A 20073-nucleotide genomic window follows, 5' to 3' on the forward strand; every position below is an offset into this window, starting at 1 on the left:
GGAAACAAAGTACATACTGTGTGCAGAAAGGAGGTACAGAAAGAGCTGCTTGCGCTCAGCAACTTGGCCCCCACGGGTACCCACAGGCTGATTTGCCCGACTTGCCAGGGGACGGAAACGTGCCCGAGGGCAGCAGTCACCCGCTTCAGCACCTTCCACCTGCAGGGCTTCTAAATATAAACTGCAAAAGGCAGAAGATGATGGTGCATTTACAGAGACAGCGCTTGTGCCCCGGGAAATGCGACACGGGCTCCAGAGCCACCTGCTCCGGCCGTGCCCCGTCACGCGGGCATCTCCCTGCGCTTGTCACAGGGATAACATCAGTGATAGTGGTGGTTTACCGCAGTAAAGCCATAATAAAGTAGGATAATAAAACTAACCGCAATATTTGTGTGGAATATTATTACTCAAAAAATTCAAATAACTATAAAAACACACTCCAGAAGTACATCACACTGTAGTATTTATTACAGACAACCTTTGAATACATTGGATTGAATCCTCCAAAAATGAATACGCACATTGTTTTAATTTCTTCTTAACTTTTCTGTCCCAAATCAACCTGAACTCTGAGACTGCAGAAATAACAGAATAACAGACCACTTGGGGTTGAGTATTTCACTGGAGGCAGGGAGGGAAATGCCAGCAGCTGGAGCAGACAGCGAGCGGGTGACATGTGCTGAGCCAGCCCCGCGGACAGAGGGATTTGGGCAGGGACAGGGGTAAGAAATCTGCTCTTTAAATCAGTTAGTCCTGCGCCTACCAGCGCAGAAACAGAGGAGCAGGGGTGTGTGTACAAGACGTGAGCCGGATCATAGAACCAGAGACTCATTTAAGTTGGAAAAGATTCTGAAGATGATCCCAGGGAAGGCGCAGACACCTGCCCCGGCTCCTGCGAGCTCTGCAGGACAACACGTTGCACTTCAAGAGCCAACCCACAGAAACTCCCCATGTTACACAGCAACTCTGCTGTCTTCAAGGTCCAGTTCCAGTGAACTGCGAAGTGAAACTAAAGATTTTCCCAATTAAAAAAACCCAAACCACCAGGTCAGTGATGGATCAGTGGGAAATCCTGGGGGACAGGACTGGCTCTGAGCTCGCTACACCAAACAAACACCCGTTCAATGGCACCATCACCAATAAACATTTTATTCACAAAAATAATTGCAAATCTGACACTGCTACAAAGCGGTGCTTCAGGTTGCACTCTCATTGGTGGGAAGCAATTACGTAAATGCTCCAGAAGAGAAAGCCACATAAAGAAAAATTATGTCACAGTTTATGAAAGGGGAAAAGAAAAACCCAAAGCCTGTTTTACTGCAAACTGTCAAAGCCAAGGCCAATTGCACAGACCAATGGCTCAATGACAGAATGACAGTCTTCATGGACTGTGGCTGGAAGGGATGTGTAAAAGGAATAATGACACAATTGATTCATTTTCTTAGATAAATGAGCTATACCTCTGAATGCTCCTCAAAATTAATTTGCAAGGTCTTAACATTAAGGCTTAATATGTACTTCAGAAGCTGCACGTAGTTCCTCTTAATTGCTTGTCCAGTTCAAATTGCAAAGGCCTTTCCTGGTGGGCACGGGGCCATAGCAAAAACCCCATCACTCTGCAAAATGCCTGACTTCACTGGGAATTAACACTGAGTCATTAGTAGCAGAGGTAATTTATGGGGAAGCATTAACAGCTTCACTTTCAGGAGCGAACAGAACCTGTGTACTTAACAATAATAACGCATCTGCTCTGAAAAATCAACGCTCAGACTCAGACTGGCTCCAGCAGAACTTGTGGCTGCAGGTGGAGCGTGTCCTTGGTACATCAAGCGGGAATTGAGGCTCAAGTCTCAGCCAGAAATAAGAAAATGAGATTTTATTCCTGCATAAAGTGCATTGGCTTCCCTGTGAGAGGAGGACATCACTGTCACCACGTGTAAAACAGCATTAGCTCATGTGCTCAGCTTTGTTAAACTAACAAACTGACCTGAAGTTGAGGGGAAAAAATAATGGGGAGAACAGCACCTGGTAACTGACCCTGGCTCCTAATTTCCTCTCTCCAGGGCCAAGAGGACTCAGGATATGCAGGTTTTGGCTTTACACAAGAGCGAAGGTGATGGGTGGGACTGAATGTCCATGTGGTATGGCTGGAAATGCCAGGTTTAGGAAGTATTTATCAAATAAACTCGCACATGTGCTTCCCGCCTGTCACCATGAGTCGGGACCTGGGCTCACCTGCACTGTCAAGAACTTGGGGACTGGAAACCCAGTGTGCAGGCTGCTCCAGGAAAGGGACACCGACACTACGGATTTAACTGCTTGGTTCTACAGGAGTTAAAATCTTTTGCTGAAGCAGATGAGCTAGCATTTGCAGTATTTCTTACATTCACAGCAGGGGTTTTTGTAAACACCCCATCGATTTGTTTTTCCAAGCAGCACCACTTGCTCTGGCCATTGGGAAAAATCCACAGCTGGGACAGCAGGGAGGACACAGGGGGACAGGCTGGACTCCCAGGGGTGCCAATATTGGGATATTCAGCAAATTCCAGCAAAGGCCAATGTTCTGCGCTGCTTTTTGAACACAGCAACCCCCGAGCACAGCTGCCTGTGTCACAGCATGTCCAGGCTGCAGACTTGGTACAGTAAAATCAACATGAGCTTCTTCCTTTCTTAGGATGATCTTCAGATGGAACGCATCGATGTGGGGCAGCAGATCCACGTCCTCACCCCACGGTGTCCAGGGGCTGTTGGATCCGGGGGACAAACCACCACAAGAGACAGAACCCACCATCTGCTTTCAGATGAATTCCAGGTTTAGGATTCACCCAGGTGCTAATCCCAGCTTTACTCCTGGAACCCTACAGGAACCTCCAGGGTTGGCCCTGCAGCCTCCAACCACATTTCCAAGTTACGAACATAAAATGTTTTAATTCCCCCTGCCATCCATAATATTTTTGAAACGAGTACATTAGATTAGTGTCATATTCAACATTCTTAAACAGAGACCCCCCCAGCAAGATCCAAGTTAGCAGTTTGTTTGAGAAAACGGAATATTTGGGGGTTTTTTAAAGCTTGTTTTAAAATCAAAGTGCAGATAAATATTTGCTTTGGTCCCTTTTGCTACATAGGATTTATCCCTAATATAGAAGTGTTTCCACACTCCTTTAATTTACTATTGTTGCTGGGTTTTGCCCTTTTGTTTTTAGTTGTCTATGTAAGTTTTACATAAATTTAGCTTTGGAATACACAATATATTCATCTTTCTTGGCTCCTCAAAATAGTTCTTTGAAAAGGCATGTAGACAAAAATATTTACTAACTATAAAGTAGAAAAAATATATTTGGCTTGCAATTAAGTGTCATCTTCTTTACCTGCTTATCCCAGAAAACACTTTGGAAGAGAGGTCAGTTTCAGGGCAGTACCATTTGTACTAGAATCTCATGTTTCACAACAAAAATGTGGATGTTTTACCTGCAAGTACATTGTTTTACCCACATAACACCCCACAATTAATGCAGCCATGAGAATTTTGATTCTCACAGCACCGTCCAGACATTGGAACCGTCACTTTTCAGGGAGCGTTTTCTCCGTGGATACAGATGTTCAGCACGTCTGACTTCCCCGTTTTCTTACAGCTCTTCAATGCTACTGATTAATATTTTCAATTGACTTTAGAAGAGGCCCCGTAACAGCAGCCGCAAGTTTGTCATCACCGGTCAGGGCCTCTCTTTTAATGCCTGAAATCTGGTGTTGCAGCTGCTGTTCCCTGGGGACATCAGGATTTTGGAGAAAAAAAAGCCTAACAACTTGTGCTTGTACAGTGCATCCATTTACCATCGATGTACAATAACCTGTTGACTGAACACCCAGTGGCTGCACCGCATCCAGGTCAACTCAATATCGCAAAACATTCCCAGTGAAATAACACCTTCCAGCTTTTCCCCCAAAAAACACCACAGATGTATATATTTCAATCCACACGAGGTCACTCCTTTCGATCTTGCCCTTGGGGTCTGCAAACAAACCCTAAATTAAGAACAAGCTCTTCCAGCACAGTTTGTTGACGTATTTGAAGAGATTCTTTACTCCTCAACAGCAGAAACGTGCGTGTGGGTCCCTGGGGATAACACGGGGCTGGTTGACACCAAGTTCAAGTGTGGTTCTTCATGGGGTGCTCAGACCCAACAAGCATCAACACGAGGTAATTTGGCACCAGACGCTGACTCGAATACAATCAAATCTCCAGAGGAAGGACTCACATTTGAAAATTAGGTCAAGAAGCGGAATTTCTTCCTACTAAAATCCTGGCACTCAAATACAGACCTCAGCTTCAAACCAGGAATGCTCCTGAAAGAAGTCAGGAAAAATGGGAACTTCTCAACACCTAAAAAAACATTAAGCGCATCAAATCACGGTGTGATGAGTTCCAAGTTTTCCTCTGTGGGCTCCTGCACCTTGACAGCCGCCATCTGGAACTGCGGCACGTATGGCACACCGGCTTTGTACTTCAGGCTGCTCTGGAGAAACGTGTTTAAATCAGGTGGCGGATGCTGAAGAAACCCCCCATCCTTGAGCAGATCGGTTGGATGGAACTGACACATCACCCTGGAATTTTCTGTTAAAAAAATGTCATTTTCTCTGTTTTCCAAGGATGTTACCCCCAGATAATACAGGCTCCGTTCAGGACTGTCTCCGTCTGCGAAAGCGTTATCGTGATCTGAAGGCTCTGAAAACCCCTCCGAAGAAATAATGGAAAGGGACAGAGACTTGCCAGGCGGGTCGGGAAACGCGAGGAACGTCCCGTTTCCCACCTCCCAGGAGCCGCCCAAGCAGGCGCCTGGAACTGAGGAATCTTCAGCTATGAAGCAACTTCGTAAATTGATTTTCTGTTCATAAAGCCCACCTGATCGGGAGTTACTGATAACGGCAGCGTATTTAATATCGGACTGCCTTGTTGTTTCCGCGCTGATTTGGTGATCCTGGGAGCTCTCGGAGAAGCTGCTGCTACTGAAGTGGCTGCTGGAACAAGCTGAGTCGTGCTCAGGGTCTTGAATTTTTGTAAACATTGGATCAATTACCAAAAAATCTTGTGCCTCTTCTTTTTTCAAGGCTTTAGTGACGCTGATGTCCTCCAGCACAATTTCTGGTTCCAGAAGAAGAGGCTCAAACGACATTGCTTCGGGGTGCTTGATAAAAAGATGCTCAAAAGTTTCAGGCTAGAAGAAAAGATATATTTTAATGCTCATTGGTTATTTAAGAGATTTAATTCAATATGAAGCTACTGATTTTAAGAATCACAGACAAAACCCCCTAAGTAGGGGTATAGAGGTGAAAATCCTCTTTATGTCTGTCTGTAGGTAAAGGTTGAGGGACAAGACAAAAAAACGAGAAGCTGGTTGTGCGCCAAGCGCTGCAAAGCGATGGTCTGTGAAGTGCTCGGCACTCAGCCAACAGACTGAAATTGTGAATTTCAGGTGAAACCAAAGCACCTGAATGATCCCGTTCATTTCAGCATTAATTAACATGCACATATTGCTATACACACACACAAGCACTTTGCAAGACAAAGGTCTTATACCCTTAGACGTCCTTGGCTTTTTATTTAGATTGTACAAACAATAGACTTCATCATTTACATGTCAACTCAAGTAACTTTCCTTGCTAGGATTATATTATTTAGAGGCAAATTCAGCTTTCCACAGTATTTTTAGAGCCTTCCCAGCTCTGTGCTTGAGTTGTAGGACGAGAAACACACAGTGATTTGGGCGAAATGTGTGGTCTACTACAACCTAATGTATGTGCAATGTAAAATATACAATAGCGTGAAGTGACAGTAAAACTGAACTCCTGGCTGCAAAGGAAAAAAAAACACTTGAAAAACATAAATTTCCTAATGAAATAAAGACAAAACAAATAGATAAAAACAGATTTTGTGTATATTAACAAACCATATTTTACAGCAAGAAAGCTGCCAATAAAACTTGGAACATGTCAAAATACTTAGACTAGTGTCCAATTATAGAAAACGTGCACTAACTTGCATATCTTAGGCTACAACTTTAGTCTAGACTAGTATGGCCTGGGCCCTCACCTGGCAGAGCCACTGATGGCACTTCCTGCAATTAGCGGCTGTTTGAAGAGCTCAGCCCTTCCCAGGACATGGACACGCCAGGCTGGGATTTAACAATCTAATGTTAGAGATTATTCAGGCGTCTGCACTGATGTGGCCGCATGTTTAAATGATGACAAATTAAATCATATAAATAGCGTGCACATTGGCATCTTCAGGAAAAAGCAAGCAAGCAAACAAAAAATAAAACCAGTAATGCACAACAGACGCCCAGTTTCTGCATTCTCTGAGTGGCTGCTGCAGCCAACCATATGTAAAAAGTTCAAAGGACCATAATGGGACAACCAAGTGCTTGTGGAAATAAGAGATTTGATCCCTTTGATGTGCCTGGTGTGAGCGGAAACTCCCAGGCTAGCTTGTAATTAGAGCAAATACTCAATTAGAAAAAAAAAAAGCACCACACTTTCAAGTGAAGTCAACAACTGGGCAGATCTCTGCACTCAGATGGGATAAATACCAACCCAGTTTGATGTCTCTGCTTCCCCAGGGCAGGAAATAAAAGTTATAACCACCAAATCTAAAGTGCTTCTGTCTGCACAAGTAACAAAACATGTTTCATCTGTAATATGGCACTTGTGCCTCATTTTTGCAAGAGCACTTTAGACTTTCGACAGAGCTACTTCCAGGATTCATGATATTCAAATAAATCGGCATTGTATCGTATCTGTGCTTCCTGTCTTTTGAATATAAATAGAAAAATCTTCTAACAATTCTGTATAGGCAGCCTGAGAGCCTGGTGGTTCATTGGCCAAAGACCATGATTAGACTTCATAAAATGTCCATTCTCTGTTGAAATGAAATGAGATAAAATAAAAGATGAGAAACGAAACCTTCACATGGAATGCAAACTAAATACCTGAAAAATCTTCTGCCATTAGATGCTGTTTCTTTTAGCAATAACAGGCCTGAATTTGGGTTATTGTCTCAGTGATTACCTGCTCTAATTTGTCACAGCTCGTCACATCCCAGCTCCTGACTCACAGGCCGAATGGGGAGACAGCTCACCCAGCGAAGAATCTGCCCTCGATCCAGACCTGGCACTCACTGATGTGCATGAGCCTCACGCCTCTGCCATTCTGCAACTCATTCACTAATTGCTCTGAAATTTAAACACGCCCTACACATCCCAAAGAGGTGCTGGTCTCCCGTCCCAGCCCATATTCAGATATTATCATTTTCCTGCTGCAAGAACCGCTGTATCACGAACTGCGGAGGCTGTGAGTTGCTTCATTCAGTGACTCAGGCCAGGTCTAGTCTAAGCGATAGGTCGAGCTCAGTACTGAGCACCCAGCAGTCAGAGCCTGGATGGGGGATGAAGCATCGCCAGGCAAATACAGACCTTCTGAAAATTAACTCCTTGCGCCCAGGAGCAATTCTTGGGGTTTGGAACATCTTCCCAAAACAGTTTCTTCATTCTGAAATATCAGGTAAATTGTGGAATTAGTATTGTTCTCATCTGCTCTGCTGTCATCATTTACTTTTGCTGGGTCAGACAAGGGATCTGCACCATTTTATTTACCAGAACACTGGGACAATGAAACAAGCATTTCACACATTATAGATACCCAAAATTTAATAGAAGAAATAAAGAAGTGACATCCCAGCTGGCAGCTTTGCAAAATATAAAAGGTTTGGGCAGTCTTTGCTGAGTATGACCCCAACCCACCTTCCACAAAACCTGGAGGGATCTTCTTCAATTGGCTTTTGCTTCAGACCTTAGTTTGCAATGACAATTAAACCTGGAGCTCGGAGTGCTCAAAGCACAAGACAGTCCTGACCTTGCCCACAGATCACGCTGCAGGAATATGGAGTGTGTGACACAGGCTGAGGTGACACTTCACGGTGCAAAGGTACACCAAACCCCAGAGGGCAGCACCCGACCTGCACAGGGTAACAAGCCCACTTTAATTCTCGGTGCTGTACTCCAGAGGCTCCACTGCCTTTCATACAGTCCATCAAATAGACGATAAAAATAATTCCTGGCTTTCCCCAGAAAGACTCAGTTGAGCAGAGCAGCAGCATCTCAGCTGCATCACGCTCTGCTGTGATGTTCACACAATAAACTACGTACCTCTGGTGCGAAACCAGCAGCGCTCCAAGCAACAAAACCGACGTTGAAATAACTATGGGCAGAACCACAGAGAGGCTGGTGTTATTCTCATTCTCATATCCACCTGGAAATCAAAGGAATTCAGTTCATAATGCAGTGAAATAATTGGTCTGTGAACTAACAGTTTGCAACAGGGAAATAAACAGTAGAAACAACTACTTAAACACAAAAAACCCTTGATAAACAGTTTTATTGCAGAAAAACAAACTTTTACCTTGACAACTAACAGACTAAAAGGAATTATTTTAAATCTTGCAGTGCCTCCCCCAGCCCCTGTGGGAGGTGCCCACTGCTCCCTTGCTATTAAGAAATGGAATCGGAGCACCTGAAACAAGAGTCAATGACCAGAGAAGGAAGAATCTCAGGGTCCCAGGATGAGCTCTTAGTTTAGTGTGTGGAAATGCAGGTCCCTCGCTCAAATAATCCCACTGAGTTTGCAAATGAAAGCAATTAAATCACTGCTTATAGTTATATTGCAATTATTTTATTATTGCCTTTTTTTCTGATAACATACAGACTTCTCCCACATTTAAAGTTTACCTTTACAAGCTGCTATTTCATAAACCACATAAAGATCCTGTAAGTCACCTTTGGTAAAATGATCTGTCGTTGTGGCTTTGCCAACTCCTCCAGCAAACACAGGGCACAGGCTGAACTGGTACTTCTCAACCAGAATAAAGTGATCTGGAAAGAGGAAATCGGCCTTTTGAATCAAAACTGTTCTCCTACTTTTAAACAATTATCTCACAGAGGATCTGGTCACATATCAGAGTTCAGATCGGCCCCGAGAGGGAAATCTTTTATAGATACAGACTTTAATAGCAGAAGATTAAAACTATTGATCTGTACCGAATAATCTAGCATTATTCTGTCACAGAATGAACACCTTTATGGAGCTAATGTAAAAATTTCTAAGATTAAAGCTGAACGGCAAGTGGAATGCACATATTAACGTAGATAATTGTCTGCTGGACTCAATAATCCAGAATTTCACTGTATTGCTAAAAATGGCTTCATTCTTTGTTAACCTGATTATTAATGCAACATTCAGTCCTGAGAATTACTCTACTGGTTCTCACCATAAAAGCCATCAGGGAGTGAGGGAAAAAGGGAATGTGAGAGCTTAATAATGCTACATCTTTCTGTTCCATAACAATGAACATATTTTCAAATGCACACTCACCATAAATATAATATTGACTAATATTTGGAGGAACTCGCACCCACTTCAGCTCCTCTTCTTTGTTAAGGTGCTTCCATTCAATAACAAAAGATGTTATCGTGTATATTTGAGGCGAAAGTGTCCAAACGAGAAGCACACAGGTGCTGTTCACCAGGTACGCGTGGAGCGACTCCACCGCGCTCACTGGCAGGAGGAGAAAACAGCCGTGAATGACATGAGGAGATGTGTATAATACAAACTACACACACACAAATTACTGCTATGGCTTCAGTACTTTATCGTTTGCTTCTTTAATTTTTATCTCCTATATAATAAAGCCTGATCTTCAGTTCGCATCAGCAGACGTATTTCTCTTTAAGCCAGCAAAGCTTGGTTTACACCAACTAGTCCTGAATATTGAACAGATCAAGCTTCTTAGCAGACACCAAAAAAAAAAAATACTGATTTTCATGTGCACCTCCTTAATTGTCACTCTTCAACCAAAAAATTATCAACAACTGAACTGCCAACATTCAGCTAGTACAGCACAAACTGAGGGGCCGTAAGCAAAATCCTATTAAATCTCTAAGTCACACACCGCGATCACAGTGCAGGTGGACAAACACTTCCCATGACACCTGCTTCCAACCACAGGGTTCCCAGAACATGCTCACACACAGTATCAGAAAGAATTTTACTCATAAAAATGCTTGAAAAATTGCATTACAGCAGGTGAGTTTCAAGAACAGCACTAATGTTCGCACAGTATTTGCATATGAATGTTACACAACTGGAGTATTCAAAAGCAACAGCCTTTATTTTAGTAATACAGCAGAGTGCAGCCGAATTAATGAGGAGGCTGCTGAGGAAGTAAAGCCAAACCTCTGCAAAGTATGTACCCTGGCAGCCCGTCAGGTGAGCAGCCAGAGAAATGAGACCGTATTGCATTTTGGAAACAACAAAACATTCCTCAGCAGGAACGCTGGGTGTTCCCAACACGAAGTAGATGAAAGATCAGTTCTACATTATTGTTTTATTTTTCTTCTATTAATTACTTTATATTCTATTAGTGAAGACAGCTCAGTGAAAGACAACTCTTTTCCCAACCCAAAGATCATTAAGACTTTCAGGCAACGGAAATTTCATTTTTCAAATAGCTCTGCTGGTGAGACACAGAATCTGTTTCCCATATACAGCTGAACATTTAATCAGAAAGCATTTTTTATTCTAACAAAGGCCATTTTATTACACAGAAAACTTTGCCCATAAACATCCCAAGGATTCATAACATTTTCCACATCTCCAAATGGTTACAGTTGGTATTCTTACCTGTGCTCATTTGCTGTGACAGAGTCAAATTAAAATTAATTGAAGAAACTCCCATTGAATTCATGGCTAAAACTGTGACAGCATGTGTGTGTTCAGTCCACGGAAATGAGCAGGTAGTGCCGTTATCCACATATTCTGACCACGTGGTGTTTCCTGACGTCTGATGCTTTATAACATAGCGGCTCACGCTGCACAAGGAGCGATTCTGCATCAGTGGCTGCAGCAAACACTGGCGTTAATTCACCTCCCAGGCTTTCGTTTCAAAAGCAAATGTTATTTGGGCAGAAGCCGCTGGTCCAATTTTAAGAAAACACGACCCAAGAAGGATATCCTATAGACTGGCTACCGTCCTTTTAGCAAGGGGACTATAGTCCATTTAAAGACTTCATTTCTTGTCTCTCCCTCCAGGACCTGACACACTCACTGCATTTCCAGTGCTAGGAGGGCAGGGGGGACAAGGAAACACAAACTTTTGGACTCCTCTAGTAACTCACTGTTTTATGTCAGTATTTTTCAGGATGGAAAACCCAGCACAGGTGACTGTTTGCACATGAAACACAGGCAAAGAGGGGTGGGCACTCAATGATGTACTTTTTTTCTCTGTCTGGCATTAACCTTTCCCGGCAGCTTTGCACAGTTTGCAGGCAGTCCCAGTGCTGTTTATACGGGCAGCTGTTGGGAGGTAGCAGCACGTTCCTCTCAGGGATCTGGGGCAGCAGAACTTGGCCACTGAAAACTGAATCTCATTCTAACTTCCAGTCTTCAATTCCATGTTACTAAATTTTTTCTGACTATTAGAACAAATTGCATTTTAAGTCTCGGTTTCATGGCATTTGTATAACTAAGACTGAAAGTGCAGACTGATGGGAACATGTCATACAGCAGCGACACTTTAGCTGCGTTAGGACAGGTCCTCAGCACAGGACAGACCTGGACCTGCTGGAGAGGGGCCAGAGGAGCCACCGAAATGATCCAAGGCTGCAACAGCTCTGCTGGGAGGACAGGCTGAGAGAGCTGGGGTGTTCAGCTGGAGAAGAGAAGCTCTGGGAAGACCTACAATTTTATAAGTCAGACAGCGGGCCTGGTCTCTGCACAAAGGCAAGGAAGTTTGCAGCTTGTCCAGAGGTCTGACGGCTCTTCTCAAGCAGCGAGGACTGCAAGACTTCAGGAATAATGGGCTGTTCCCCATGGCTGTGCTGCAGGCCCACATATAGTTTGCCATGGCTGCACCTCAGATGGGTCCACTCTACCAAAATCAGCTCTTTCAGTCTGGAAACACACCTGCTATCAGTGAAGTCTCTGCTGAGCCTCACTGACCTCTCAACCCTCCAGAGCAACCATACAGCACTACAGAAGTGTCTGTCCTACCTCATTACTATAAACTTGGTAATGAGTAGGGTTCAAAATCAGGGCAAGGTGTGCCAGCTATCTGCAGGAAAGGCTACAGAGAATAAAAACAGAAAGGACAAAAGTAACAAAACCAGGAGGGAGTAAAGCACAAGCCAGGCTGAGCCAGGGCAGCAGAACCATCTCACTTTGTGTTGCAGAATTACAATCAATAACCACCTGCAACCTCTACCTGCTGTAGTATTAGCCAAACAAGTGTCAGTAGCACAAGTTAAGTCATATGACAAATGCATACAAAGTCCCATCAACAGTGACCACCCAAGTTTGCCTCCCAGAGCAGCATGTGCTTGTCGTTCTCCCTTTTGGGTGATTCTACCAGCGGTTTTTGGATCAAAGTGAAAAACCGAAAGGTCATTGCTCTCACCTTCCACAGGAGCGTAACATTTTTCTGCCTCCTTGCCGGATCTTCAATAATAATTCTCCAGAATTCAGGGCCCTGTAAGGGAGCTGCAAGATTGCAGAGTTTTGAACGAACAGCATCAGATCTCAGTCTGAAGCCAGTCGGGCCACCCAAGCGTGCTCTGGAGCACACGTACCTTTGACGTCTTTCACAAGCGTGTGGGCTGATCCGCTCCAGTTGCTCCAGTAACCTGCTCCAGTCAGCTCTCTGCACCGGACCTGAACAACATACTCAACGCAAAGTTTCTGAACTTGTATCACAGCTGATCTTGTTGGTGCATTTGAAACTTCATAAAGCTGTAAACAGAAGCCAAAATATTTAGAGTAAGAACAAAAGGCTGTTTAGACATCTGATACAAAACTCCTGAAAATGAACCCAATGAGAAAGTGCCCTAATCAGTAATATTCCTGTGCTAGATAATGCAAATAACCGTGATTCATCACATGCCCCAAATTCCACAAAAAAACAGTTAAGACATTAAATGACAGCACCACAACAATTCGTGCTCCAGTCTAGACTAAAAAAAGACAGTACCTCCCATGTAATTTCTTCCCTGTTCACAGCATACCGAATCTGAAATGTAAGATCATCATTTGCAAATATTGGGTTTGTCCAGCTCACGTTCAGCACCCCAACATTCCTGGTGATTTCTGCTTTAACATTGGAGGGAGGAAGCAGTTTCACTAGAAAATGGAAAGAAAAATAAACAGTATAATGTCTGCACTAACATTTCTCTTTAAATCCAATCATCGTGGTTTACTCTCTCCTGTCCTGAGGGCGGCAGGTAACACATCTCTGCTATTCCAGGTAAAGCTGGACTATAACACAAATCAAAGCAATTCCCCCATCCAGGCTGCCCGGCCGACTCACTCCAGATCAAAGCATTGCAGACTAAAAAAGGCAATGTCTGTCTCATGGGAAACTCATTCCAATTTGGACACAAACTAAAATTACTAAAAAAATATTAAGTTGAAAAATCAAAATCAAAGTTTCCTACAGAATAAACACATAATGATCTATTTTATTATTCTGCTTTACTTCATATAGCCCTTCTGTGGCCTAGCTGCCATGTTTCCTCTCTATGTAAGTTCACATTTGTGTCCAAAAAATACACAGCCCAATGAACGCTCTGAGTCACAGACCAGATAATCAGACGTGCTTTGCACATTTTGCAGTGTTTGAAAACGCTCAAGCACTGCTCCTGCCTCTTGCTTTTATACAAATTTAGGTAAATGCTCTATGTGTCACAAAAAAAACTTTGCAAAAGCATGCAAGACGGTGAATAGTCCCTGGGATTTTAAAGGAATATATAACTAAGTAATACAGATAGTGCTGAACTGTATCAAAGTATAAACAACAGCTAATTGAAGACTTCAGAAAAACAACCAAGAACCTTAAGAACGAGACTGCCTTCCTAAATATAATACTTGCATTTTCTGTAGTTGTCTTTGCAAAACACGCGCTAGGATAAACACGCAAAGCTGGGTGTTTCATTTTAAAGAGATCTGGGTGTTTCATTTTAAAGAGATGAGCTGCAGTCGCAACCTGCTCCTGTGCCAAGCAAAATGTATGGAAATAACATCTAATCCAATGTCTTCTAGAAGACAAAATCAAAACTCTTATGTCTGCATGTTCTTTCCACAGCCTAATTTATTTAAAATGCTATGAAGAAGTACTTTACCTACATCATATAAGGAATGAGATCCCAGGTCATAAGTGAAGAAAAACGAGCACGAATCTTGACCTACCCACATCTGCTGGAACGACACAAGTTGGTGAGGACTCAAGTGTTCCTAGCGAGTGCTTAAATTCTATCCACATGGTATATCCAGATAAAAGAAAAATCGGCTGAAATGTGCACTCGTAAGAATGATTCTTCTGTAAACGGCATTCTTTCACCTCTGATTTTGGAGAAGTACTTGGAACGTCAGAACAATAAATTGTGCTCCTTGAAAGAGGAAAAAAAAATTTAGTTAACAAATTGCAACTATAAGCTGCTCATGGCATCAGTAAAACAGAACTCTGAAGGCAATTAAAACAAATGGTGTCACTGGCACCATCTGGGGTTTTTTGATGATTATTTGGACAGATCTTGAACTTGAATCTGCACTAAATGGATAAATAACACTGCAGTGTTGCTCCCCAAAGCTTTGGCTCTTTGCCTGAAAAGAGCAGGACATGAAGGCTCTCCCCAGTGCAAAATATTTTGATAAGACACAACAGGAACAAACAGGTACAACAGGAACAGGTATCTCAAAACACTCATAAATCAGGTTACTGGTGTGGTAGGTGTTGGCAACCTGCACAGTAATGCAGATCCCAGCCAAGAATTCACTCCAGCTGGGAACATGACTTTCAAAATCCCAACTGGCATCCAGGGGAAAGCTGCCACGTGGATCCACCAGACACGTACAGCAAAGTCTCCAGGAGACGGAAATCCCATAAAAATATCAATTCTGAAGGGTGGTATTAAAATCCCACAGACAGTCAGTATCGCATCTGGCAACAGAAAAGAGGAGAGCTGCACTCTGGATAAAACAGCATGGGACATCTTATCGGTGATGGAAAGTTTTCAGTTTTCTCCTAATTTCTCCCAAGCTTGCGCACAGCTCAGACTTGTGGTGAGAGCAGCCGCATTGGGTATTAGTTCCTCAACTGAACCACAAAAGTTACACTTGGCTGAATCTCTCCTCTTCCTGTCGACATCGCCAATGCTGATCAAACTGGTGCCTCGTGCTTTGAAGGTTCAGCTGAGCATTCTCTGTTTGTCCAATATGTGCATTTCTGTGCTGTTTCTGTTGGCAGCACCGACTGCAGAGGAAGATGCAGCAACAGCCCAACCACAACAAAACCCCAGCAGCAGTCATCCCACCGCACAGGTTTCAGCTGTAAAACAGAATTGCATCTGCAACGCAGAAGAAAAGCTCTGGAAAACCAGACGTGTCTGATGTTGAAGCAACATGTCCGAGTTCCAACGGTCATTGTGAGGACTTGTCTGTGTCTCAGCAAAACCCACCAGCTCAAACATATTTATGGTGCCTTCTAAAATCGAGCTCAGGCAATTAAAAAACCTGACGATTTCACTTGGTCCCAAGCTTATAAACATTCCAGTTCTTTTTGTGGTTTTGTTCCTAATATGCAATAGAACATTATGCAAGTTATTCTGGTGTTTTCATAACTAAACATTTTCAAACACCTTATGCTTCAACTGTTTGGTAGCCACTACATTCATGTGGGCCCCAAGGATTTTTGTTTGTTTGTTTGTTTGTTTATTTCTCCTCTTTCAGAACTTCCTATTAACAAACCAAAAAAGACAGACCAAAAAGGTAGATCACAATAAACACTAGCATCTGGGAAGTGCTTTTAGTCTGTGTTAATGTTCACTGTTGGACCTAGCAGGAATGCTCTAACAAATGTACGGATTATCACCTCCTACTACAAACCAACATTTTTAGCTAAACCTGAACAGTGAAAAGTGAGAATAAAAACTATGGCTAGAGCAGCACAGTTTTTATTTCAAGCTCCCTGCCCAGAAGTACACTCATATTCATATTTGTGAAGATAGTTGAAACAGAACCTATTCCAGCAGTCAGTCGGTCACTAATCCTGCCCTAAAAGTCTCCACTTGAAATCTCGAGCATTCCAGTTATTACTTTAGTCCACAAAGCCCTGAGAAATATTCACCTGGATACTATGATAGTCCAAAACTTCAGCCCACCTCCACCAGAGAGGACAGTCCAGCCTTCCAAAGGATTAGGCCGTCAGGGCTGATTGAAGCTTGTTTGCCAAAACCTTTGCATATCCAGTCCAGCTGTGCAGTAAAACTAGGGATATTTTTCTCAGAAAGGCTCGTCTGTCTGTCTGTCTTGTTTATATAAAGACTAACACGGTTCTAGGAAACTCCCGAGCTCAATATATTAGTAACTCAAAGGGATTTTTTAGTTCCATGGGAAAACAATACTACCCCAGGCAGCATTTGTGCACATAAATGAAGATAAGGATGATCATTCCACTCATTTAATAACCAGTTTTCTATTTTATAAACAATAATTGTTTGCCTCACACCGCACCCCAGGTCCCTGCTCTGTCCAAAACAGACAAAATTAAAACAACTATTTTAAAACAATCTAGGCCAAAACACATGACCAAACCCAGGGAAACCAAGAAGTGCTCTGGCCACCGAAGATGCTACTTTCATAAAATTCCTTTTGTGAATCAAGACTCGATTCTCTCTCTACAAGCAAGATTTCTTTTTCCATCTGGAATGAATTAAGTTCCATCCCTCTATTTGTATCTACTGTCTGTATATAGAAAAAAAAAAGATAGGAAATTACAGAAAAATCAAAGATTGAATGGAGATCTCCAGAGGTCTCTAGTCAAACCTCCAACTAAAAAGGGTTAAATTCAAAGTCAGATGAAACTCCCAGGGTCCTGTCCGGTCGAGATTTGAAAGTCTCCAAGGACAAAGATTCTACAGCCTCTCTGGGCCACTGCTCAGTCACCCTCACTGGCAATAGATATTTTTCCCTTATTTCCTTATAATTTGTATATACAAGCAACTAGAAGAATAATTTTTATAACTGATACAAGCAAACACATGTACTTTTAAGACAACTGCCTTCCAAACTGTACCAACGGGGTTTACAAATGCTGAAAAAAACCTGCAAATAGAATCCACATTACATACTTGGGTACGTGTGGTCCCTTCTCTGAACACATAGTTAATACCTCTGGAGTTCCAGTTGGGAAAAAGTCTGGCACATTTTATAATCATATCTATTCCCAATTCTTTGCTGTAATAGTATTTCCAGAGCAAAGCTGTACGTACCTGTAGTATCTTAACTGCAAGGAACTCCCCAGGAGCACCGTGGTTGGGTCTGCAGACCATGTGCAAGTCATTTGAGTTAAGTACCCATCCGTTTCACATGTGATATTAATATTCACATCTAATTAAAACACATGGAAAGTTTATCAACAAAGATATCACTGTTTAGACAAAAAAAAAAAAGCATTACAAGTCATAACTGCTCAATAAAAGCTAACTGGAGTTTAAAATGGAAATATTCTGACCTTACTATTAAAACGCACCAAAATGATAATTTAAAATCATCTGGAGTCTTACCTACTACATATAATTCAGCGTATCTATGATGACATTCCCTATTTTGATGACAACAGTATAATGTGTTATAGAAGAAACTTCCTCTAGGTTTTGTTGCTTTCAAGTTGAAAAGAGTAACTTTGCTTACGCGATCGTTCACAAGTGTATACTGACTTTCTGGGATTTCTTCTGCTAAATTCAGCCACCAAACAATCTTCTTGGACACTACAGTCTTGCTTTTGTTTTTATAGATGCAATGAAATGAAACGTTAGAACCAACACTGGTCAGTATCTTAGGGGGGAAGTACAAGACTTCAGCTGCACAGAAAAAAGGGGAAAAAAAAGAAACACATTGAGATTAGAATTTGAACAAAAAAAAAAAAAAGAACATCATAAAAGTATATAACAATAGAAAAAAAAATATTATCATCCAGTTGTATTTCTAAATTTCCTACTTCTTAATTACTATTAACAACTACAGGGGAGAGAGGCAGAGATGAGCCTTTGACTGTTTCCCTCCATAACTGATTTTTGTAAATTCTGTTAAAAATAATCTTTAATATCCTCAGGCAAATAGGAATTAAATGAGCAGAAAATCACAGGAGGGTACAGTAAAAGCAATCCACAGCAGCACAAGGGAAACAGGGAATCATACAGGCTCCTGTAAACTAAATATTGGAAACTAGATTAACAGTGCTGCTTTTTACTCAGCCCACTTGCTTAAGGCATTAGGTTACTTAAATATTGTGACAAGTACTTGCAACCTCACAAGGGTTGGCTTCTGTAACTTCTCTCACAAACACACACACCACAAACTTTCAAATCATAAATTTGTCCTCAGGTAAAAGCGAGAGAAGATCCAAATCGAAGAAGAGTGACATTTCAGTTTGAAAAAAAAAAAATTGCTCTTTTGAACCATGCAGGGATGTTGAAATCTCATGTTAGCTGAAGCATTACTGTAATAGAGGAACATCAATTTTCAGAGAACTGCTCTTTGGAATGGGGAAGAGAGGACTGAAAAAATATATATTTTTTTAACAAATAATAATCAAGCTTTTCAGTAGTTATTAATCCCATTCCTATCAAAGCCAGCAGGAGATTAATGTCTCAAAAAACGTATTTTACAATCTCAGCAGTGTAGTTAATACCAAATAGTAGCAGTGATACAGTAAGTGATGCACCTAAACACAAAGAATTTGCAAAGCACATAAACAAGCAGTAGCCCAGGCGCAAGCGACAGGTGTTACACACCTGCTGAAAGGGAACGGTTTGCCAAAGATCAGCCCCAAGCCAGCATGAAAATCCTTAAAAGGGCAGATTTGCTTTCCCTGGTGGAGGAATCACACCAGACATTTTTAGGGTTTTTCCAAAATACAGGTCTTCTCAGCTAGCAGAGCAGAATTACAACATTGTCAGAGACTTGAGTATTGAGTGGAGGTTAAATGCTGCCAGCTGTCTTTTGAAATAGAAAAACTCTTAGAGAGAGAGCTTCTTCTGGGGCTGAAGAGGTGTTTGGGGAGCAAGCATACAGGTGCCATGGAGCTGAGTGTCCAGTCTACACCCATTAGTCCAGAACTCTTTGAGTGCGAGTCACAAACAGAGGAAAGAGCAGAATCTTGGGAAGAGCCATGCAGAAAGAGAAGCAGAAGGGGAAAGAACTTACACTGAGCTTTTCAGCCCCACTCACACATACTGCTCCTCCCTGGAGAACACACGCTCTCAAATACTCTTTCCACAAAACAAACTAGGAAATTTGTTTTCTTCCAAAATATTACATACTGCATGTGAGTGACTGCGCGTGACCTACCTCCCCAGCTGAGATTATACGGGGAGCTCCAGTCACTCCAGAAGCCCAGACCATGGCGGTTCCTGCACCGCACGTGAACCAAGTCTGAAGAATCGAGTAGCGTATTGTCTACGGCCAGGGAGGTTTCTTGAGCAACGTGAACCATCTATTGGATTACCAGAAGTCATTATTGTTGTATAAAGCAACAGCAAAAAGAAAGAGATGGGGGAATCAAAACTAATAGTTTAGAGAGTACTTTTCAGGCAGTAAGGTGGGTAAAAAAACCCTTTCTTCTTTACTGTAAATTTGAATACGGTAGAGGTTGCATACCTTTGTGGAAAAACATGGGATGTTAATTAACAGCTGCTTTTTATTCCAGAGCCAGCTGTGTGGTAGCAAGAGAAAAAGCTAATTCACTAATAAAAGTTATAAATATTAAACATATATGCAGGTCTCATTGAATTTGGAAGAGAGTTTTGCCTTCAGACATCACAGCACCTAGCATTTCATCCCAAAAGAAAGATGGGAGCATGTCTGTAAGACCCAAGAGGTCTTTCACCATTGTGTAATGTCAAGTCCATCTTGGCAGCCTCACCACACTGTTGATGTTTACCAGGCTCTACTGGACACACCAGTAGAACCAGCATG

At 42.3% G+C, this 20073-nt stretch overlaps 1 protein-coding gene across 1 annotated transcript in view; it reads right to left on the reverse strand.

Moving 5' to 3' along the window:
* Window positions 1-446: 446 nt before the first annotated feature.
* LEPR (leptin receptor) overlaps window positions 447-20073 on the reverse strand; it is a 37018-nt gene continuing 17391 nt past the window's right edge. Inside the window, exons 7-19 of the mRNA XM_065842019.2 lie at window positions 19447-19591; window positions 17661-17957; window positions 17367-17484; window positions 14287-14486; window positions 13073-13221; window positions 12675-12834; window positions 12503-12585; window positions 10732-10948; window positions 9424-9606; window positions 8829-8924; window positions 8202-8304; window positions 7470-7545; window positions 447-5216 (exon numbers count right to left, since the gene is read on the reverse strand). Of these exons, the coding sequence (XP_065698091.2) occupies window positions 4410-5216; window positions 7470-7545; window positions 8202-8304; window positions 8829-8924; window positions 9424-9606; window positions 10732-10948; window positions 12503-12585; window positions 12675-12834; window positions 13073-13221; window positions 14287-14486; window positions 17367-17484; window positions 17661-17957; window positions 19447-19591 (2634 nt within the window). The 3' untranslated portion in view covers window positions 447-4409. The remainder of the gene's footprint in view (window positions 5217-7469; window positions 7546-8201; window positions 8305-8828; window positions 8925-9423; window positions 9607-10731; window positions 10949-12502; window positions 12586-12674; window positions 12835-13072; window positions 13222-14286; window positions 14487-17366; window positions 17485-17660; window positions 17958-19446; window positions 19592-20073) is intronic.

The sequence above is a fragment of the Patagioenas fasciata genome, chromosome 6, assembly GCF_037038585.1.
Source record: "Patagioenas fasciata isolate bPatFas1 chromosome 6, bPatFas1.hap1, whole genome shotgun sequence".
Classification (NCBI taxonomy): domain Eukaryota; kingdom Metazoa; phylum Chordata; class Aves; order Columbiformes; family Columbidae; genus Patagioenas; species Patagioenas fasciata.